Source organism: Lagopus muta, chromosome 1 (genome assembly GCF_023343835.1).
Source record: "Lagopus muta isolate bLagMut1 chromosome 1, bLagMut1 primary, whole genome shotgun sequence".
NCBI classification, from domain to species: Eukaryota; Metazoa; Chordata; class Aves; order Galliformes; family Phasianidae; genus Lagopus; species Lagopus muta.
Genome location: NC_064433.1, coordinates 109,957,988 through 109,981,912, shown reverse-complemented (window position 1 = coordinate 109,981,912; position 23,925 = coordinate 109,957,988). Strand labels below are relative to the sequence as shown.

General features: G+C 46.6%; 1 protein-coding gene across 1 annotated transcript; it reads right to left on the bottom strand.

Annotated features, from left to right (window-relative positions):
• Positions 1-1,961: 1,961 nt before the first annotated feature.
• On the bottom strand, positions 1,962-19,452 carry DIPK2B (divergent protein kinase domain 2B). The gene is made up of 5 exons (XM_048955901.1): positions 19,076-19,452; positions 13,736-14,000; positions 7,455-7,628; positions 5,874-6,162; positions 1,962-4,719 (listed from the first exon to the last, which is right to left on the bottom strand). Exons 1-5 carry the CDS (start codon positions 19,297-19,299, stop codon positions 4,379-4,381), a joined length of 1,293 nt encoding a protein of 430 aa, XP_048811858.1. The 5' UTR covers positions 19,300-19,452; the 3' UTR covers positions 1,962-4,378.
• Between the last annotated feature and the right edge of the window lie 4,473 nt (positions 19,453-23,925).

Here is a 23,925-nt window from a genome sequence, read left to right as displayed (position 1 = left end):
TGCTACCTTCTTTCTGTTTGATTATTCTTATTAAGTGTCCCGTCTTTCTGTCTGTTTTTCTTCTGTTTTATTTTTCTGGACTTCTGGGTCAACCTCACCCTTCCCTGTGGGTCTCTTTTTAGCTGTTCAAGCCTTCCTTGATGACAGTGGCTAAGAACAAGCCAGACACCCTTTGGCTGAGTTCATCTCCTTGCAGAGGAGAGCAGATGATTTGGCCATTTTCTCTAACCAGTAAGGAAGAAAAGGGTACCTCCATCTCTACATCCCCACAGTGTGCTTTCCATGAGCAGCTGCTTTCATTTCATTTTTCTTCCCCTGAAATTCACATTTGCTCGTTCTGAATTTCAAGATGCCTACCCAGGCTCCTTTTAGCAGAGAGTTAGAGTAACATAGGATACAGTGGCAACTAGATATACCTATTAATCAAATTAATGCATCTTGCTAAACCAATTCAGAAAGCCTTGGTGCCGGCTGTTGTCATTTCATGTGTCTTGTGACATTCAAGAACTTTGTTATGGCTTTTCTCTCCAGATTCATGTGATAATGGAAGAAGCTGAGGTTTCACTTAGGTGGAGTTAGCAATAAAGTATCTGGAGCACCTGGCTGCAGAGAGTGATTGGCAGATGAGACCCAAGAGCACCCTAAAGTCTCAGATAATCAGAAGGCAAATGAAAAGCACCTACAATGAACATCGTTTGGCTGAGCTTGCTGGAAAGGCCCTCACTCAAAATGTGTTTGTCTGGCTGCTTGAAAATTCCTTGAATTCTTGAAAATGCCACAATGCTTTCTGGATAGCACCTTGTGGGAAGCCCAGAGGGGCGTAGGGAGTAAAGTGATGATCACTTGCTGCCGCCCTGAGAAATGAGAGTATTAAAGTATGCCACTAGATGAAACATGGCAGAAAATAGAGTTTTATGAACAAAGACTCTCTTGACATAAAAGCTTAAAAAAATGCAGGATATTATACAGCAAGAGAGACACCTAATAAACACATGGACATAAAGACCGCAGAGATATAGGAAGCATTCAGACTGCACATAGGACTGGTAGAGGACCAAGGCAGTTTCTCTTCTTGTTGCAGAAACCAGCAGGGCTGGAACGCTCTACGTTGTTAGCAGGAACAGTTTGCAAAGGCTTGCACAAAGCCGCTGTCAGAAATAACTCAAATGCAGAGAGGAAAAAATTACTCGAGAGTTCTTTTGGGGAGGATTAGGTTTAAAATAATTGCCATTTATAAATTAATTTCACATCCTTTTGGATTGTGGCCTACTCGCATTTCAAGGCCTGACTGAAGCTGGCAGACAGGGTGGGCACTGATTCCAGGGTCTGACTGCCAAGAGAAAAGAAAATATTAAAGTAAAAAATTGGCAGTGAAAAAAGAAGGCCAGAGAAATAGAGGGAAATAAGATTTAGTTTAGGAAAATTATTACTTTCTGAGCCATGGACTGATTCTATGGCTGGCATATTAGTCATGGTCTTACATAGGCTTGGCCTTTGTAATCTATGTCTGAAGAGAAACTGCTGATCAGCGCAGCTTCTGCTGCTTTTGTATTTTTAAATCCACGATCCAGATATTTTTAATCACATTTGAAAAAAAAAATCATATCGAAGCCTATTGAAGGAAGTGGGGACACCCTTCTCAACTTCAACAACTTTTAACCAAGTTGTATGAAAGTAGACCCTGCGTGCCATAAAACTCCTGCTGACATTTTGCCACCTGGGTCCAGCAGCAGAGTAAGGCTATGGCTCCTCCATTCTTCCCACGTGGCATTTTAGGATCACAGGATGTCAGGGTCCACTCAAAGCCCATATGACACCATAGGTCCTTTTGCCTGGTGCTGGCTCAGACCTGAGTCATGAGTTGACAGTGAAGACCTTTCCGCAGACCCATCATTTGCAAATGATTTCTCCTGTGGCATGGAGGGAAGGGAAATTTAGGTTAGATGTGAAGAAGAGGGTGGTGAGGCACAGGCTGCCCAGAGAAGCTGTGATGCCCCATCCCTGGAGGTGCTCAAGGCCAGGTTGGATGGGGCCCAGGGCAACCTGAGCTGGTGGGGGCAGCCCTGCATGGCAGGGGTTGGGGCAGCATGGGATTTGATGTCCCTTCCAACCCAAACCATTCCATGAGTCTGTGATTCTATTGGACCAGATGAGTTCTTCCCGTTAGGGCTTTTTGGACAATTTTGCTTACAAATGTACAAGCCCTTCAGCACTGAGTGCAAGATGACAACAAGCATCCCAGGGGGTAGCACCTAATTACTAATCAGTGAGTGGTGGTGGAGCAGGAGATTTTCCTTCCCCAGTGAGGGGCTGCCAGCAAGGGAAACTTGCTGGAGGGGAAGCAGCCTGGTGCCAAGGTGCAGCTTTAGGTAAAATCACAGACTGAGAGATCAAAGATGCAGACAGATTCCAGAAAAACTGTTGAAAACAGATTGTTAGGCAGCCTTATGGATCTAGCAAAGGACATGTTTTTCATACTGGAAGAGAGCCATGATGTAGAAATAGACTGAAATCATGAAAGAAGGCTGCAACAGTAGCTTAGACTGTATATTTAAACATTTTTTTCTGTTGAACCATCTGGACCTCAAGCTAAATTTACCTACATTTTATTTTCAATGTTTCTGCTTCTTGAGAGGTGAAAGGTGTACTTAATGTTTCATGCCAAGAGGAAAAGTAAATGTCCTAGGTCAGATTTTCCCAGTGTCAGAATGGCATGTGTTTTTGGATACCTGACATGCATTGCCTTCACCCCAGGCCCGGTGCTCTGTGCGAACAGAACCTCTCCACAGCCAGCACAAAATTTTGCTTTCCTGTTCCCTTTAACTCTGTACAATCATTACCAATGCAAATGCACTCTCATCTTTTTCTGGTTTTATGCTTATTACTGGTTTCTTTTTTGAACCATGGCTAGAGGAAGACTGTTTCCATGATGAAAATACTTACAGGGGGATCCAGAACATTTAGCTTCTGACTCAGCTTAGTCAAATATGGTCGGTGACTCCTGCATGCCTGAATACCAGAAGAGAAGTAGCCCCCTTGAACATAGGGAAAGTTTAGTGTGTTTCTCTGACACCTCACAAAGAACTCGTGGGTTGGGGATCAACACAGATTAGATGGTTACCAGTGACATGACGAAAGGCAGTGGGCACAAACCAGAAAGCAGGATGCTCCATCTGAACAGCAGCACTATGCAGGTGATGGAGCACAGGCACAGGCTGCCAGAGGGGTTGTGGAGTCTCCTCTTTGGAGATGTTCAGAAGCCACCTGGACACCCTACCTTTGGTGTGCCTGCTGGAGCAGGGGTTGGACCTGGTTACCTCTAGATGTCTCTTCAAACTTCAGGCATTCTTTGATTCTAGGCAAACCATGTTTTTCTATTCTGCAACTTCTGCAATCTTTCTGCAGAAAACAAGGCACATGTGTCTAATTCTGTGTGAAAACACGAGTCCACCACCTCAAATTGTAGGTACCTGAGTCAATCCTTTGGGACTGACTTCCAATTTCTCCTTTAAAAGGCAAATGAATGAGGAAGTAGGGATAGATGTTCAGATGGTTTCACTGCTAGGGTAAACTAATATCTCAACCTCTGACCATGTTGTTTCTCTTCTTAAGGTAATTTTCCCATTTGAATGGTTTTGTTCAAATGCTTCCTTCCTGTTCGCTTTAGAGAGAAAAGTATGAAAGTGTCTTCTGGACAGCCACATCTAAGAGTTGTTTTTTTGTTGTTATTTTGGTTTGGTTTTAACCTGTAAACAAGAACACTTATTAGACTCCAATTACTGCCAGTTAACTTGGAAAAGACTAAAAGTAAGTATATTGTAGGATTAGAAAAATTAGGTCTCAAGAGACATTGGGTGATCTGTGATGAATGAAGGTAAGGAACTCATCAGGTGGCTCAGTTTGTCTATGGTTTTTAGAGCATCAAAAATCTCCACAAATAAAGTCTTAAATGCTTCCATCCATCTCACATTATGTATATATCATCTTGATCAGGAAATTGTACTTGGCAATAAAATTCTGCTATCTAGCTAGCTGTGAGCACATTGCCTTCAGAGGTCTTCTCTTTAATGGATGGCACGGAAAACTCTTCCAAGGCCAAAATACATGAAGAAGATTTATTAATCCTGTAGTCTCTGTCTCTCATGATAATGTTTATAATCCATAAGCCTTACATCACATCTAACATCCCAAGTAACAAATGCATCTGTGGGAGATGAACAATAAATCCTATGTGCACTCTGTTCCCAACTCCTTCATCTCTGTGAGGAAGCTCCGGAATTGGTGCAGCTCCATTCAGCTACTCTGGTTCCTTCTTCTTCTTACACTGCTTGGGGATGACCCTGCCCAATCCTTCTTGGGCAGCCTTCCTTCAAAACCATCAGTATTTGTCACTGTATTTGCAGTCCGGGTAGCGGTAGGCAAAACGTGAATCACAAGACTGCAGAGGCTTCAGGAGATGTGCCAGCTTTGCCATTGCCTCATTGACATCCTGGTCATCAGTGAGGCCCTCTACGCAGTGCTGTAGGAAGCTGTCTATTTTCTCCTGTACAGGTGGCAGGAATTTCCCCTTCAGGAGCTTAGGTAAAAGCTCTTGACACACCAAGACAAGGCTCTGCTTCTCTCTGATGGAGTTACAGGACACAAATGCAGACTGGCAGTCCACAGTCAAACAGCTAAAGATATCCTTATAGTCCTGTTGGCCATCCATCAGTTGGCTCCCTGATAAAGATAATTAAAACAGTTGTTAGGAAGATGGGAGCAAATTGCTGCACAATCACGTATGTCTATACCTCTGAATTAATATAGGGTTACCCGTCTCTAAAGGATAGAGTCTTTCACCTCAAAATACACTGTGCAATCTGTGTATGGGTTTTTTCCTACTGAAATACACATTTCTTGCTGAACGACAGAGCTCTACTGAACTGCCCTGCACAGGAAATGGAGAGACGTCTGTTGGGTCAAAGTGGGGTGGAAGAAATGGGAAGAACCCGAGCAATAACCTAGAACATGGAGTTCCTACAGAAACCACTACAAACAGTTAAACCCGTATTCTTTCCATGTTACCCAAAATCATTAAATTGCAAAAACAGCTCATCTAGCTGGAGTCAAGACAACCATAATATCTGCTGGGACAAGAAAAAAAACACTGAGTGGAAAATCCTCTGACAACTCTTTCTGAATATTTGAGATGCATTCAGCTGAATATTTAAGTTGAGCAAAGGTCTTCTGAAAAACTAAACACTCGAAATGAAATTGTTAAATAATAATATTCTTTGAAATATTCCTTGTCTAGCTCTACTTCCAGTAGTAGACCAGTCTAGCCTGTGGAAAGTGAATAGCAATACTTCATTTTAGGCAAGATTGACAAAAGAGGAATTTTGTTATCACTGTATTAATACTATCACTGTAAATACACTGTATTATATACACTGTAAATACAATGCTTTACTTGAAACAAATGAACCTATGAAGAATCTCTTTGCAAATACTGACATTTGTATGATATATGTTTTACAAAAGAGAAATAATGTAGTGAGTGCATAACGGAGAGCGCACTGAATGCTGCTGCCTATTACAGAGAGGAAGATGTAAGACTGAGACCCACATGCAGAGCATCCATCAGTCCCCGCTCCACTGAAGGCATAAGCAAAATGCCTGCTCAATTTCCCTGCTTGGAGGGACTGCCTCTTAGTGCTGGTAAATCTCTCCTTGAACCTTCTATTGTTTAAGCTTAGCAAGTGATGTTTGGTTGATCAAAAAATAAATAAAATAAATCAGCAGAAGGGCTGAACATAATAGGTGAATAATTTGTTTTGCCCTGTTGTGCCAAGCCCCCCTTTGACAGACGCATGGGCCCAGAGCCTGCTGAGTACCTTCCTCCTTGTCGATGATGCCCAGCGTGCTGCCATCCCGGATGAACAGATGCCCATTGCTGAACACGCCAAAGGTGCCAACGTCCACACGGGTGAAGTAGAAGAAATAGTTGAGGTCGTTGTTGCCCATGGAGCGGAGGACGGCGAGGAGCTGGAGGGCCAGGTCAGCTGCCACCTCAGGGGCTGCCCTGAAGAAGTCGCTCAGAGGCCGGGTGCTGGCGCTGACCACCAGCCGCCCACAGGAGCCCAGATACCGTGGGAAGGGCCACCCTTCCACATCAGGGAAGATCTGCCAGGAGAGGGGAGAGCAGCGCTGACACCCGACCCTGCTCACTATGCTCTCTGCCCATGAGCCCACCTCCCTCCAGGTGACTTCAAATGCCCCAGCAGCAAGAGGAGGCACTGCTCCATACTACGTTTATCTTTTCTTCTGGCAGCTAAGGAAGAAGAGTCTGATATTTCAAGATCTGTTCCATGAAGGAGACTAATTGGAATGCATAAGACAATAATAGATTTTAAATTCATTAAATTTTTAGACGCAGAAGAGCTAATTTTAGGTTTCTCTGTGGGGTTTTTGATGGCTCCCTTATGAGAACGACAGAGCTGAAGTCACAGCTTGAAGGTGAGGTGGAGCTAGAGTAATTTCAACTGATTTCTAAGACCTGTGTGGCCATTTTGTAAGATGAGACTTTGCATGCTTCCAGACGGACATGCTGGATATTTGCTGCACTGGGGACATCTGAATGGAGCTTACAACTGTCGTGCTGGCAGTGAAGCTGCCCCAGGCCTTTATGTCCCAGGGTGGAAATTACTCAACTGCTCCACTGCGCATTGTTCCCCCTCCCTGGGTGGAGGAGCACAGTGGCTTGAGGCAGGTGGAAGAGGTTGCATCATTATCAGAAAGGGATGCAAGAAATAGCAGTGACAGCTAGAGGAGAGATTGTGGTGAGGATATTCCCTTGGAGACACCTACAAGGGAAGAGAGGAGATCATGTGCCAGGAGAGGACCAGAGAAGCTCTCTACCTTCAAACTCAGAGCTCAGTTGTATGGTTTGGCTGAATCCAACCAAACACCTCTTCAGAGCTGCCCTCTGCTATGGAGCTAGCAACCAGAGGCATGCAAACAGTAACAGCCACAGCACACTGAGCCTAGGAAATCTGTGCCCTGTGAATTCATGTTCCACCAGAATGCTGCATCTTGACTTCACATGCTAATGCATGATCTCTGGTTTTCATAAATACTCTGGATTTTATAAACAAACTGTGATTTTGAGTAATATATTATCAATTGCAAACATGACAGTGAAACATCGGAGATGCGTAAAACCCCATCTTTCACATTGCACTATTGTAATAACCCATCTGGCTCTGATTTATTTCAGGGGTTGGGCATCTGTATCTCTCAGCAACTTTACAGTCTGATGCAAGAAGCCTGCAGGAGGCTTCAATCACTCAGACCCATAGAAGAAACATGCGCCATGAATTTTGGGGAGCTTGCAAAGGGCAGCAAGGACTGGGGCACGTCTCATGCTTGCAAGAGGCTGCAGGGTGATGTTTCCAGCCAGGGCAGACAGTACCTACCTGTAAGAGGATAGGGTGTGAATTCACTGACAGTGTGTACAGGAGGCGCAGCTTGTCCTGCTCGGTGAGGTGGTCCATGTAGATGCTGCCAGCATCTGGCACTTCAGCGTAGCGCCGCACAATCCGGTCCAGAAGACGCTGGGATGGACAGCGCAGCAAGGGGCTGGACAGGCCCTGTTGTAGGGGCAAAACGTGAGAAGAATGTTTATCTTCCATCTGTGAGATATCACAGATTTTGAAAATGGCACCCAGTCTTCATGGCACAGCCATGGTCTCCACCAACTCCATTTCCTTCCTTGCCAAGCTCTGCGCTCCTGCCTCCAGCCTTGGCAGCACCACTAGCCTGTGGCTGCCTCTCCTTTGCTCTGCCAGTGAGTCACACCCTTCTTCAAACAATGTTTTCAGAGTGCTTCCTTGCTTGCTTAGCCTACAAGCGGCATTCTTGGAAATACTTTTCCTTAAGGTCAGTAAACATGCTTTAAAACTGTAAATAAACTTTGTACATGGGTACCAGCCCAACATATATTATTTCTCTGAAAAACTTATGCATTAGCTATCAGAAACAGATTAGAATAACCTGGGCATATTTTCTAGTAGATGTCAGCAATGAGTAAAGAAGTGTTGGGCTAATGGCTTCAGCTTTTTAATTTGGGGGCATGAATGTGTAAAATTGTAGTAAGTGACCTACGGCTGGGATAAATGACATATACATTTATACCTGTGTTGTAGAAAAAGACCTTTTTTTTTTAAAGTCAGTGTTCAGTTACGAAGGAAGGGTGATGTGGGGAGGGCTCCTGATAGCAGTGCAAAAATGCTGCCCAGCCTTTCCTCTGTTGGAGTTAGGCTTTTGCTAAGTCTTTTTCTTGAATCATTGCCATCATTACCAAATGATTCAAGTAGCCAAATTTATCTTTTGGGTTTACTTTCTAATTTGGTGGCTGTGAGGTACTCTTCAGAGGACAGGGCACTTGTGTTCACATTTGCTGCCTGCTGTTCTTCATGCTGGGAGCAAAAATTTGACTCAGGATCTCCCCAAGTCATTTGGAAGCTCTGAGGTAGATCTCTCACAGCCTGTTAATTACTGGATTGAGTGCACTCTCAGTAACTTTGCAGATGACACCAAGTTGGGAGGAGTTGATTTGCCAGAAGGGAGAAAGGCACTACAGAGGGACCTGGATAGACTGGATCGATCGATGGGCCAAGATTAACTGTATGAGTTTCAATATGGCCAAGTGTTGGGTTCTGCACTTTGGTCACAACAACCCCAGGCAAGCCTACAGGCTTTGGCAGGAGTGGCTGGAAAGCTGCCTGATGGAAAGGGACCTTGGTGTACTGATGGACAGTTGACTGAATATGAACCAGCAGCATGCTCAGGTGACCAAGAAGGCCAATGGCATCCTGGCTTGTATCAGGAATGGTGTGGTGAGCAGGACTAAGGAAGTCATCCTGCCTCTGTACTCAGCACTGGTGAGGCTCCACCATCAGTACTGTGTTCAGTTTTGGGCACCTCAGTACAGAAAGGGCACTGAAGTGCTGGAGCAGGTCCAAAGAAGGGCAACAAGGCTTTCAGGGTTTTCATGACTAACACAGTGACTGACACCTGATGAAGCTCGATTATTTCCCTTTTCAGTTGACACAGAGCTGGTGAGTGGGGTTTCAGCTTGGAGCCATGTAGGCACAGGGGAGTGCATGAAGAGCACTCAGCCTTAGCTGCCAGCCCTAGCACCTCCCACTGAGCCAAACAAAATTCCAGATGCTCATCCACTGGTGCTGCCACATATATATCAAATACTGGTGCAGTTTCCTACAGTTTAATGACAACCCTGGTCCACAAAAACTGGGTGTGAGGACTTTTGGATTTGGCAGAGCTACACAAATGTAGGAAGTTTGGCACCTGCATTGGTGTTTCAGCAGAGCAGGGTTCTTGTTTCCAGCAGAATGATGGAACATACCTACAGCCATAGCTGTAAAACTGTCAGACAAAAACTGCCAATGGAAGAAAAATTTGAAGCATGTATACTTGAAGACATTGAAGAAAGTGATTTATCTCAGAGTATCTCCTGTCCTTTGCAGTGTCTTATCACCCTGGAGAATAAGACTTGACAGGCAGCCTGACATCTTGTTTGTGATTGAAAATGGAAAGCTTCTTATTTACTTTGATTAAATTCCTACATTTTTGTACTGAGTACTTCCTACAAAGCCTACCTACACTCAACTGTGATATCTATTCCCTACTGCATAACATGTCATCTGTGTTAAACTCCCATGTCTGCATATGTATGCACATCTCATGTCGGTGTACCCAGAATCCATCAGACAGGATGAAAAGATGACCTCTGGAAGACATATTTTCTTCACTTTGTTTTCTATTCAGCCAGTCCAAGAGAGAGCAACACAGCCTAGGAGCACTGTTCAGTGCTGCTCCATGCACTGCTGCCTGGATACAACTTCACCAAACCAAGCTTGGGATGGGACCCAGCAGAAGACTCCTGATGTAGGTGATGAAGCACATGCAGCTCCTGGCCACTTGAAGCCAAGCGTTTTGTTCACTTCCAAAAACAGAACCTGAGACTGCCTTATGAAGCCGTGGAACTCATCCCCTCTGTATCACCACTGCTACTACCCTTGCATGTTTTCCAGGCCGTGCTTTGTAGCCAGGGTTATAACTTTTCCTGCAGGAAACCTATACTGAAACTGGGCCACATTTTTGTTGTTATTCCCCTCCAACACAGTGAACCAGCAATCTGGTTTGTAGTGACAAGCTTCTGGGCCAAGGTGCAGGCAAAGCAGTGTGCAGTGGTGCTGCTGCATGGGTTACAAAAGCCAGGATAGGCAACAGCACAGAGCCTGAGCTGAGCTTCACTCCCAGCAGAATTTTAGTAGTGAAGGCTTTGCTGCCTCTGATAACGATTTTCATTGTGATGGCTGAAATAATCAATGTGGCAGCTCTGCTGGTAGCTGGGGCAGGCAGGGCAGGCAGCGTAAAGTGGAAAAGCTTCACTTCACGGTCTGTCATCCTGATTTGAGGATGTGGAGGGTTGCTGTGACTGCCTGTTACAAAAGACAAAATTAGTTCAGCCCAATAGCTTGTCTCAGTGCCAATACTGCAGTGAGGGGAGAGCAGGAATCCTTGGGTGACCATAGGATCATGAAATAGGGTGGGAATTGCATTGGACACCAGCAGTGCACTCACTATTAGCACTTCCAAAAATTCCAGAAAAGTAGTGCTACGGGAAAGAATTCACAGTGGCTTACTGTATCCCAACAAAACCCCTCTGATGGCTTACGCTAGCCTGCATTTTCTGAGGTGCTCCTGTGGCTGTGGGCAAGTTGGACCAAGTGAGACCAATGTGCTCTTCTGCATAGGTTGGGAAAACTGGGATTGTTCAGAATGGAGATGAGGAAGCTCAGGGGAGACCTTATCGCTCTTTACAATAACCTGAAAGAGGTTGTGGCAAGGTGGGGGTCAGCCTTTTTTCCCAGGTAACAGAGATAGGATGAGAGATAATGGCTTCAAATTGCACCAGGCGAGGTTCAGGTTGAATATTAGAAAAGGTTTCTTCTCAGAAAGAGCGGTGAGGCAGTGGCACAGGCTGCCAGGGAGGTGGTGCAGTCACCGTCCCTGGAGGTGTTCAAGAGCTGTGTGGATGTGGCACTGAGAGACGTGGGCAGTGCTGGGGATGGGTTGATGGTTGGACTAGTTGTTCTTAAAGATCTTTTCTAACCTTAATGATTCTATTCTATAATTCTATAGCCCAGTCTACATGCTGTTAAAACAGATTTACATACTAATGTCAATTCCTCCACTTGATATACAGAGTGAAAGAACCATGAAAACAGGAGTGGCACAGTCCTGAGGCCAACATGTATTAATTCAGGTCTTGCAGCCTGTTAGGACCTCTCTTCACTTAAAAATCTGCTGGGACTGCTGAGATGTTCCATGGAGCTTGTCCTTAGACACATCCTCCTGGGCTGGCCCTGACGTTCACTTCAAAGGTTCAAAGAATCATAGAATCTTCAGAGTAGGAAGGGACCCTTAAAAGTCATCTAGTCCAGCTCCACTGTAATGAACAGGGACATGCATAGTTAGATCAGGTTGCCCAGACACAGCCTCACTTGGGAAGTCTCCAGGAATGGGGTATTCACCACAACTCTGGGCAGCCTGCTCCAGTGCTTCAACACCCTAACTGTAAAATACTTTTCCCTTATATCTAACATAAATCTACCGTCTTTAAGCTTGAAGCCATTCTGCCTTGTTCTATCACTACTAGCAAACCCTACTAAGGAATCTGTTCCCTTCTTTCCTGTAGCTTCCGTTTAGAAACTGAAAGGCTGTTATCAGTTCACCTTGCAGCCTTTTCTTCTCCAGGCTGAACAGCCCCAGATCATTCAGCCTGTCCTTGTAGGAGAGGTATTCTATCACTTGGATCATTTCTGTGGCCCTCTTCTGGATGTGCCACAACAGATCCATGTCTCTACTATACTGAGAACTCCCCATGTGGATGCAGTACTCCCAGCGAGGTCTCACCAGCCCAGAGTAAAGGGGCAGGATAACCTCCCTCAAGCTGCTGGCCACACTTCTTTGGATGCAACCCAAGACACAGTTGGCTACCTAGGTTGCAAGGGAACATAGCTTGCTCATGTCCAGCCTATCATTCACCGGGGCAGCGCTCAATCCTTTCAACCCCCGGCTTGTATTGATAATGGATGTTGCTTTGACCAAGGTGCAAGACCTTGGATTTGGATTTGTTGAACCTCATGAGGTTCACCTGGGCCCACTGCTCAAGCCTGTCTAGGTCCCTCTAGAGCTCATCTTGTCCCTGTGATGTGTCAACTGCACTCCACAGCTTGGTATTATCAGCGAACTTGCCAAGGGTGCACTTGACCCCACTGTCAATGTCACTGATGAAGATATGAAAGAGTATTGGTCCCAGCACTGACCCCTGTGGGATACCACTGCTCACTGATTTTCATCCAGACATGGAGCCATCGACCACTGCTCTCTGGACTCAATCCTGCAGCCAGTTCTTAGTTTATCAAACAGTCCACCCATTAAATCCATATCCATATCCATATCCATATCATAAATCCAATATGGAGAGAAGGATGTTGTGGGGTAACATGTCAAAGGCCTTACTGAAGTAAAGGCAGATGAGCTCAGTTGCTCTTCCCTTGTCCATTGATGTAATGCTACCATCATAAAAGGCTTCTTGGTTGGCCAAACAGGAACTGCCCTTGATGAAGCAATGCTGGTTTTCCTATATCACCTCCCTGTTCCATTCGCCATAGCACAGCTTCCGGGACAATCTGCTCCGTTATCTTTCCTAGGACAGAAGTGAGACTGACAGGTCGGTAGTTCCCAGGCATCCTTTTTGCCCTTCTTAAAAATGGATGTGATGTTGCCTTTTTTTCCAGCCAGCTCAGCTGGGGGCTCATTTTCAGGAGATACGGATCCATGAAATAGAAAATGTAAAGTAATGTGTCTGTAGCACACAGCAAAGCTGAGCAGTGTGGCAGTGTGCAGATTGGAGGAAGCTGTTGCCTTTTTAGGAAAACAAACAAACAAGTCCCTTTCTCTTCCCTCATTAAAGGGAGAATGATGCTCTCAGGATGAAAGAAAAGAAAGGAGAAGAACTGGAATAATCCTTCCTCATCTAATAGGGGCTCATTCCAGAGCACACACAGCCCCTACCCTGTGCCAAGAGTTATTAAAATGCTTTGCTGTTGTTTATAAGGGGAAAGTGTTTTTGGGGAGGGTGGTTTTGCTCTCAGGAGCCACTCAGCTACTGTTTTACAGAATCACAGAACAGTGGTTGGAAGAGACCTCTGGAGATCATCAGGTCCAACCTTCTGCTAAAGCAGGTTTCATACAGCAGGTTGCACAGGCAAGTATCCAGGTGGGTCCTAAATACCTCCAGAGAAGGAGACTCCACAACCTCTGGGCAGCCAGTTCCTGTGCTCTGTCACTCACACTGATGAAGTTTTTCCTCATATCTGTATGGAGCTTCCTGTGTTCTAGTTTATGTCCCTTATCCCTTGTCCTGTTGCTGCATACCACTGAAAAGAGCCCAGGCACCAATGAAAAGAGTTCACCATCAGCCTACAGAACAAGCCAGGAGCCTCACTCTTGCCCTTCCCGAGTAAAACCGAGAGGCCATGCCTGGCCCACCTGCAGCACAGGGCAGTCCGGGCCTCCTCTTTGTGCCTCAGGTAGAAATAGAGCCTGTGCAGGCTTCCGTGCATCCCCACGGGCTGACCTAGTTTCATGGTGGAGCACTGACCTGCACCAGGTCGGGCGTGAGGCGCTTGGCCCTCAGCCACTTCTGGAAGCGATGGGTGCGGCGCAGGGCCTGCTCTAGGCTGCATGTTTTGGTCTTCAGCAGGGAGGTGCAGATGCGCTGGTCAGCCCGGTCATGCTGGTACTTGGTGGTCAGGCGGGTGATGTCAACCATCCTCCAGCTCTGAGTATCATCGGTGTAGTTGCCCAAGTAGCTGAGCAGGTAGCTGGGGGGCAGCTTTAAATGAGAAGAAAGCCAGGTGTCAAACCTGCCAAACCAAAACGAGAGCCCCAGGGAGAGCGGGTTAACAGACCTCGCCAATGCCCACCGCGCCAGTGCAACCACCGCTTTGCCCTCAGGCACCATGGGGAACTGTGGAAATCTCACAGAGAGATCTGGGGGATTTTGGGGGGAGTCCCCATTAGCACCACTGGGGCACCTCTTCCCATGTGGGGCCCATGTGGGTTAGAGTTCCCATGTGCACTCAGTGAGAAGACCGGGTGGAAATATGCTCAGACAAAATGTCCTCGTTCATTCCTCACTTTAAAATATTCCTTGTTATGGGGGTGCCTTGAGGGGGAGAGGAGAGATAAATGCTAAAATTTGGGCCACATGGAGAGTAAAAAAGAAGGGAAAAGTCTCAGGGTTTCGGTTAAGAGGGAATTTTTGACGTTTTGAGATTTCCTAAGCTGCAAAGGGAAACTGGCCAAAAAAGGAATAATCAACACTTTCAAATACTCTGCAGAACAAAAACTTCTGAAAATAAATGTGTTTGGAATTATCAGGATGACCTTTCTCTCTAAGGTGGTGGCATGGTCACAGCACCGAGCTTGCCAGAGTTCAAGTGTCTAGACGATTGTCTCAGATATTTGGTCTGATTTTTGGGTGGTCCTGTGTGGAGCCTGGAGTTCTACTGGATAATGCTCATGGGGCCTTTCCAATGCAGGCTATTCTATGATTGTATGATTTACCTGGTGTTAATGCACGATAGACAGGTGTAATTTTTTTTCATTAATCATGGAATCATAGAATAACGAATGATAGAATGGCTTGGGTGAAAAGATCCAGAAAGATCATCTAGTTCCACCTCCCTGTCATAAGCACGGTTGCCAACAACTAAATCAGGCACTAGATCAGGTTGCCCAGAGTCCCACCCAATCTGGCCTTGAACTAATGCTGAAATAAAGATCATGTAAGATAGCATGATCAGCAGGTGAGGGGGGGTGATTCTGCCTGTCTGCTCTCGTAGGACCCCACCTGGAGTATTGTGTCCAGTTTTGGAGCCTGCAAAACAAGAAGAATGTCAAGATGTTGGAGCAGGTTCAGAGGAGGGCCATAAAGATGATTAGAGGGCTGGAGCACTTCCCCTGTGAGGACAGACTGAGAGAGCTGTGTTCTTCAGCTTGGAGAAGATAAGGCTGAGAGGAGACCTCATCGTGGCCTGCCAGTATCTGAAGGGAGCCTACAGGAAAGCTGGGATTTTTCTGAAAGGGCAGGTAGTGGTAGGATGAGGGGAAGTGCTTTTAAACTGGCAGAGCCTACATTTAGACTAGATATTAGGAAGAAATTATTTAGTGTGATGGTGGTGAGACATTGGAACAGGTTGCCTAGTGAGACTGTGGATTTCCCCTGCCTGGAAGCACTCAAGGCCAGGCTGGATGAGGCTTTAAGCAACCTGGTCTAGTGGGAGGTGCCCCTCCCTATAGCAGGAGGTTGGAATTAAATGATCTTAAAGGTCCGTTCCAACCCAAGCCATTCTATGATTATATGATTCCGTGATTTTGTTTGAAGTTTTCAATGCCATTGATAAATCTCTAGGAAAAAAAAGTTTAATATCATGGACTGAGTGCTTTCCTCAGCTACAAAGTCTTCTCTGGGGCTCACACAGTTTTCCTGGCCATGTCACAGCTCTGGGCAGCCACCTTCCTTCCACCCCTTGGGCTGAGGCCAGTGAAGGAGGCTCAGATGAGGGTGCCTGGCTGCCTGGAGCTGTCCCCATGACCAGGAACTCTCTTGCTATAAGGGGAGATGTAGGATATGGGATGGAAACTCAGTGCCAGGGTCATTGTGCGCCTCTGACACAGGGTTTTAGCAGCCAGTATGCAAGAACAGGATGCAAGACTACAGAAGTTTTGGGGAATCTTGGCAGGATAAGGAGGGGACACTTTGTGCCAGACGCATGGCATTGCTGTGGCCATGAGCACTGTGCACCAAAATTCTCCCCCTGCACAGGCCTCAGAGGGGAGTGTTTGGCCAACCAGTTAAGCTGTGATGATGTTTTTTTGGGCTGCCCCCACAGCTCTGCCCGAGTCGTGCTTTCTGTAAGCTCACTGGCAAGATGCAAGAGCTCAGCTGAATCCCAGCCTTCAGCATGGCCAGCAGCTGAACTGGCTGCCCCTGGGGTCTCCTAATTATACATTGCCAGAGTGCATAAGAAAGCATTTCTTAATTTAATCTCACTATAAATTAAAGCTGATGATAGCTCAGAACTGAAACAGGAGAGGCAAGGGGTGCCCTTCAGGAGCAGCTAGCTGCCGGTAAATGAAAAGGCACTAATGAGGCCGAGGGTTGAAGCTAATTTTTCTTTTTGACTTCCAGTTGGGAACTCCACACTGAGAAATGTTGAGGGGGTTCATTAGCTTTCATCCCCACTAAATTTACCCTTCAAGGATCAGTGTGTGCAGCCTCTTTCTGCTTCCAAGAACTGATGGCTTCTCGTGCCAGGGGTGCTTTCGGACACAGAAATGGACCGGCTCCTTCTGCAGCCAGCAGCTGGCCCCATGCCGAGGTCAGGGCATTTTGGTCTTTGGGGCGTTTTGCCCAGTACGAAATCAGAGCTTCCCTGTGATCCAAGTATCTGACCTAAAATGAACTCCCCCCTCCTGTTTTTTTTAAAAAAAATTTTTTTGGCTGGTTGTGAGATTGGACCAAAGAGCAGAAAGTGATTGCCGTGCCTTGCTGTGATTTGCTTTGCGTCACGACCCCTCCCAGCGCCTAATCTGTAAGGCAGGCACAGCATGCCAGGCACGTAAAGGAAAGAGATGGCTACAGGCTGGGACTTTCTTTCCTTCTCTCTCTCTCTCTCTTTTTTTTTTTTTTTTTTTTAATTAAGCATAAACATGCCTTGTGACTTGGCTCGTGCCCATCTCAGGGGAGCTCATGTCAGGCAGGCACCAGTGCAGAGCCACCTCCTGCAGTCATCAGAGCCAGGATGCATGACGCAGCACAGAGCCCAGCTCCGGGCATACAGCACTGGGAGAGCCGTTTCCCCAAGGATGCCAGGGGGTCCCAGTTGGGGTCATGGCCACTCTGTGCTTGGCATCGTTTCCAGGCAGCCCAATGCTGTCCTGGCACGCATGCTGGATGCCTATGAGATGCGTCACTGTGTTGTGCCACAGCAGTAAGTCAGCCTCGTGCAGGGCCTGAGCAGTTACTCAGGGCCAGATTGGGTTTAGAGAAAATGGTTGGTGAGATCTGCATGAAGAGCTGATTTGCCAGCTGTGGGGTTTGGATCAGCCCAGAATTGAACAAGGGAGGAAATCAAACTTGCTTTTCTTTATACTGGATGAAACCAAGTCTTTTGTTTCAGCCAAAATAATTTTGCTTGTCTTTGGAGTACTGAATATTTTAAATATGTATATTAAATAAGTATTAAAAAAATAAGAAAGAAAATAAGAAAGAAAAAAATTACAAACAAACAAACAAACAACAACCAAACATTCCAGCTTTTTCAAACTTTTCCAGTAGTTCTGGCCAAAACTAGTTACCAGCGTTGACACAAAGCTGCAAGGAGTATCACGGACTCACAGAATGGTTTGGTTTGGAAGGGAGCTCAAAGCTCACACTGCCCCAACACCTGCCATAGGCAGGGCTGCCCCCCACCAGCTCAGGCTGCCCTGGGCCCCATCCAGTCTGGCCTTGAGCACTTCCAAGGATGGGACACCACAGCTTCTCTGGGCAGCCTCTGCCTTACCACCATCTGGGTAAAGGATTTCCCTGACACCTAATCTAGATTTCCCTTCTTTTAGTTTAAAAAAGTTCCCCCTTGTCCTATCACTATCTGCCTGTGTAAAAAGTTGATTTCCCTCCTATTTTTAAGCTCTTTTTAAGTACTGGAATGTCACAAAGAGTTCTCCCTGGAGCCTTCTCTTCGCCAGGCTAAACAAGCCCAGTTCTCTTAGCCTGTCTTCATAGGAGAGGTGTTCCAGCCCTCCGAGCATCACACTAATGTATCATTCCCAGTGCAAATTAAGAGAGAAATCCATCCTTGTGAACACAGGAAAAGGTACATGGGAGTGGATATAGGAGTGCCTCCAAAATTTTCTACTTTTGCCCCATATTCTGACTGCTTTAGGAATCAAGCAAGGGGACACATTTCGTCCCTGCCTCTCTTGGTGTTGCTGGACATTTCTGCATACCCTCACATTGCCTGCAGCATGAGCCAGAGTCAGGAAGCCAGGGGGCACTGGAGCAGAAGTAGCATTGGGCACAGGGTGCTGGCACGGCCACCTCATCCAGAGCATTCTGGCTTTACTGTGCTGCATTTAATGGAGTCACTCCGTAGAAAAAGAGTAGTTTGCCCAATGTTATACTGCTCATATTGCAGCATTAAGAATACAATTTTGCTATAGTCATTCCTTCTCTCCCAGGTTTTTATATCCATAAAAGCAAGTGTATCCGGCTCTATAAAAGAACATTCATCCGGCTCTATAAATCTTATCAGACCCAATAAACCCTTCCTCTGCCTTGTGCTGTCTTTTACTTTCTCCTCAAACTTATCAGCGACATTTTCCTCCTGCCAGCAGATGTGCTCTGCTTTGAGCCTGAAGTTGCTTAGGGCAGCCTGACTAAGGCAGTGGACATCCCATCAACCTGGAGGCAATTCTGCACATACAAGTTCTTGCAGCTGGTGCAAGGTGGTATATTTGTAGTTAACATATCCAACTGGGAGAACACAAAGTGAATCAGCCCTCACCTTTCTCAGCTGCTCATAGCATCATGCTTCCAGTGACACTGAAACACACTGATTTTTCCCTTCCCCCACCTCCCCCTTCCATCACTGTCTTGAGCTCTTTCAGAGACATCCCTGTGCAGAGAGCTGTGCCTTTCACTCCTGCTTTCAAGTTAAGGTTCAGAGCTGAGGTCTGATCAGGTCTGCATGGTTGTAAGAGAAAACAGAAGCAGAGCAGCGGCACATAGACATGTAAAATAATTTAAAATATGAGGTGCTGCAGTGGCAGCCTGGTGATGTTATCTTTCCATTGGCTTCCAATAAAGCATAGGGAAATGCTAACAGGCAGTTTTCAAGTTATTATGAGAAAATGACTGTGCTGAGTTTCTGACCTTATTTCCTCCTTAAAGAACTTCTTGCAAATGGACGTCCCAATGCAGGCGTTGCATTTATCAAGTCCCAGGAAAGTGCGGCCAAAGCTGTAGCTGGGTCTGACGTGGGGCGCAGACGGCGAAGCTGTTGCTGCTGCAGAAGGGTTAGAGCTACGAGCCAAAACCAGGAGCAGCATCAACCAATCTGCAACTCTGGAGCAAAGGCAGCATATCCAGCGCCCCATCTACAATAGTGGAGAGCTCTGTCTGTTGCACACTGCCCTTCTGCAGTCTCCCAGATCCTCTCCAGTGATCTCAGTCCAATGCGGTGAGCCCCAAAGCATAACCAGGCGACAGACACGCGGCCGCAGCCCCCATCCTGCCAGCTGCTCCCTGGTTCTACCGGTGTGAGGTTTGGGTGGGGGAGATATGGTGCAGGGTGGGGAGAAGGAAACACATGGAGGATGCAGATAACTTGGGTTGCCGTGGTTACCTTTCCTCTCCTTGCGGCAGCTGCTTTGGCCCCGCTGACCCTCCCATCGGCGGGCTGGGAAACAAGGCAGAGGAGCGCTCATCCACACTTTGTGCAGACAAACGGAGGATATCCTGCTGCTGGAGCAAAGGGCAAGTGTGGGACGCTTGCTGATTGGGAAGGAATAATAGTGTGGCAGGAACACATATTTAATCTGAGTCTTGGCCCTTCGCACTGCTTCATTCCTGGAGACTTGCAGTGACACATGGATGGACTTCTTGGATGCTCGCTTGGCTTGGTTTCCCCCCTCAGAGAAACACCAAAAACTCTGATTGGTGGTGTTGTCTCTTGGAAATGGTGCTAAAGCAGACTGCAGTGCTGTGTCTCCTGCTGTAGGATGTGAGGTGGCCTGAAACTGCCTGAAAAAAGCAGCTCAGCTAACATGCCTGTGATCAAGTCATGCCCCAAACTAGAGCTTTGCAGCAAGGCTTCTGAGTTCCCAAAGGGCACTGGGAATAAGCTAGAGGATGGGTTGGGACTAATGCAAGAGCTTGCCAGAGGTTCCCAATACACTTATAAACCAGAGATCACACCCACAAACTGCTTGCCTTTGGCCAGAGTTGTGAGGGTTACAGAAACTGCTGGCTCTCCAGCCTGGCCTAGAGCAGGACTGAGGCTGGGCACCAGAAGTGCTGGCAGAGGCAACTCTGACCAAAGTACTCCTTCTGCATTCTGGAGGGAAGGCAGCCTCTCCTCCCCTTTGCATGAGCAGGAGGGTGATGATGGCATTTAGGGTTTGTCTGCAAGGGAGCATCCCAGCAAGGATGACAAGCACTGCAGAGAAGGCAGGGGATGCAGTGCATCCTGCCAGCTGCAGAGGAAAGAGGCTGTGCTGTTCTGTTACACGAGCATCCAGCATGCAGCACTACTCTGCATATCCACATTTGGCTGTGTGCTCTGGTGTAAAGCTCTTTGGAATCTGCTGGTGAGAGTGCCCACGCTAGAGCCAAGTGCTCGCATCCAGAAGTTTATCCCATTCCTTGGGAGGTGGCTGCTGTCCCTATGCACACATCAGCCCTTTGCATTGCTTCCTGCCAGCAGCTCTGCATCACCCGTTGGCTTAGCGCTGCTCCTACCCCGCTGTTCTCTGGAGGTTACCAAAATTAAACACTAGCAATCTGTCTTCATCTTCACTACATCATATATAAAGCCCATATCCCTCAGTTTCTCAACATTCTTCAGGCTTCATTTTTTCCCTGATGATTTTAAGAACAGTAACCTGGACTCCTGGCTGCCAGCTCAGTGACCCAAGGAAAAGGGAAGGGCTTTCCCATAGCAAGCCCCAAGCACTCCAGAGCTCTGACATGAAAAACACATTGGCAGCGGAGTTTCTGGTTCTATTAATGCTGTCTGGATGGCCAAGATGTTCGTGCACTCTTGATTGATTTAGGAATGCGTATACCAGTGCTCATATTTCCCAAGGAACAGCATGTGCAATTGTATTTTCCTGCAGTGCTCCATGCCTGCATCACACTAAAATGTTACAAAAACAGATTTTTGTTCAAAAATTGGGAACAGGTTAATTGGAACCACATCAGAAGCTTGTTCATGGCATTTGCACTTGCCCCCATGCCCTGATCTCCTTGTTCCACCAAGCATTTCTGTTCAGCCTTGGCTGTCGCTGAGCACAGATGAGGTGCGTAGGAAACAGTCTTGAAAACGAAGCTTAGAAATTATACATAGATCTTTGAGCTAGTCTATGATGGCAGCCAGAAAATGGTAGTTTGCCATGTATTTTGAGAATTGCTATGCTTTTGAAAGAAAACTCTTTCAAGGAGCTTTGTTGCCTCCATCCTAGTGATATGGCATGTGGATGTCATTATCACACAGCTGTCTTCTAAATTTTCTGCTTATGCCAGGCAGAAGCATCAGCTCAGGTTTACAAGGTCACAGTGAGGTTTGATGGAACTCAGCTTTTTGGGAAGGGCAGCCCCAAAGAGCCCACGAGACCTGCACATATCCTTGTAGCAAGATACTTCCATGCAACAACACGCACAAAGCAATGTTGTGCTTGCTGATTGTAGAATCATAGAATCACTAAGGTTGGGAAGACCACTGAGATCACCAAGTCCAACCACGAGCACACCCCCACCGTGCCCACTGCCCATGTCCCTCAGTGCCACATCCACATGGCTCTTGAACACCTCCCGGGATGGTGACTCCACCAGCTCCCTGTGCAGCCTGTTCCACTGCCTGAACACTCTTTCAGAGAAGAAACCTATCCTAATATCCAGCCTGAACCTCACCTGGCACAGTGTAAGCTCATTACCTCTCATTCTAAACAAGAGAAGCCATCTAGCATGATGCCTCCTGCAGATCTTACGGATCAGCTTAAGCTATACTCTACTACAATGGCAGGTATTTGTCAGTGTGTACAAAAATTCTTGCCTGATGTTCCAGAAAGAGACCCACACAGCCCTCACCAAACCCACCAACCAAGCTCAGCACCACCTCCTTCCACCTCTATCCCTATCCCACCTCTACTCAAGTGGACATGGCTTTGCAGATGAGGAATCCTCTTTAACTAATTAATTAACTGATGGATGAGGCCACTCACTGCATCAGAACAGGGCAGGTAGAGAGGAGCAGGATTGGCAGCAGCATCATTGCCCCTCAGCGCATGTCCCCAGCAAGGCTCTCGTTGCTCTTCTCCTCATTTCCCTCACTATTTCCTCACCAGATTTCCTGCTGCAAAAGGGCCCTCTCAGCAAGCACGGGGTTGCTCAGCAACAGAGAACTGCCTGGTGGGATGCAGGATGGCTGTGTTGCTCTGCCAGGCACAGGAAAGAAAAAAATACAGGAAAAACCATACTTTGGCTGGAAGAGGGGAGGCTGCTGCTCTTCCTGAGGTCTGCGGTGGGTTGTGCTGCTCTCAGGGCCTGATAAGCCCTTGGCATCTGCTCAGAGCAGTGCTGCAGGATGAGTGGGAGGTCTTGCAGGGTGTGGTGCAGAAGGACTGCTCTTAAGTGTGATTTTCATTAATCACATCCAAGATAATCATTAAACTATTGCCGAGCAACCAGCACGGGCTTGGTTCCGAGACGCTTATCATTTCCATCCCATTTCAGGCTGGATGTGTGGATTAATAGCTAGAACAGCTTGAGACATTTTCAATTCTTTCAAAATGAAAAATGCATCTTTTTCAACACTGCAAAACTCACAATGTTTGGAAGGATGCGATCATTTCCTTTTTCTGTTGTGTTTTTTGTTTTTTTTTAAATTTTTTTCATGATTATGAAAGAAACATCTGTTTTGGAGTGATCTGCAACACAAAATTTCTGTTCTAGTTGGAGTAGAAATGGACAACTTCTGCTGCATGCTCTTGCTTTCCTTTTTTCTCCTGCTGAAAGAGAAAGAGGGAGAGGAGGAGAAGCAAGAAAGCAAACCCAAGCCACTGCCCACAATGCAAACAAAGGCAGAAAAAGCGGCCACTGAGGTGTGGGTGGTGTCGAACACCAGAGTTGAGTGGGTAGAATATGTTTTCACTGCCATTCACTATGAGAAGATTTGACGTTCTGAGCGTATGGATTTTTCTATGTTTTGAATCAATGAAGATAATAAAACACAAACAAAAATTTGACCTTTTTTTTGCCTCGCCAGGAAATAGTGCCCATTGTTTGACAAGCCTAGATATAATTCATCAGAAGCATCAATAATCTACTCTATTATTAATATAAGAAAACAGTTGCTGCTCTGTATCTATAATATTTTTTATTCTTCCTGGCTCCTGCTGCTGCTGCAGACCAGGAAGCCTGCTGCTTGGAAATCTCTGCCTCTGCACACTGGTAGGCAGCTGGAAGCAAAAGTCAGCTAGAAGAAAAGCCTTGGGCTCTGTGGCTGGCAGATAAGGGCAGTTCTTTTTTGTAAGAGGCTGAAATGTCAGCACAGAAGGCCACCAAATGCTACCAGCTACGGTGCTGCCTGTGGCATTTAGGGAAGATCATGCAGAGCAGCAAGAAATATAGAAGATCCTTGATTTAGGTACATTGGTGTCTACAGGAAGAAAAAAAGAGATATGGTGAACTTGAGCCTAGAGGAAAGTGATAGTCAAAGGGAAATTGGTTGCAGATCAGATCCCTTGGTAGGGGTGGGGGTGATACTGGTTACTTCCTGCACAAACCATGAAGGAGAGAATTGAGGAGGAGCAACCTGGAAGGAGAACAAAGCTCACCAACAAGGAGCACTCATTCTCTACTGAGTGACCCTGGAGCACACTCAGCCCCACGGTGTCTTGCACCTCCCCAGCCCATGTGCCTGCAGCAGAAGCACTGGTGTGTGCAGCAGGATTTCCTCTGGCAGAGCTATGGCAAGGAAACAAAGGGTCTCTCCCAGGCCAAAT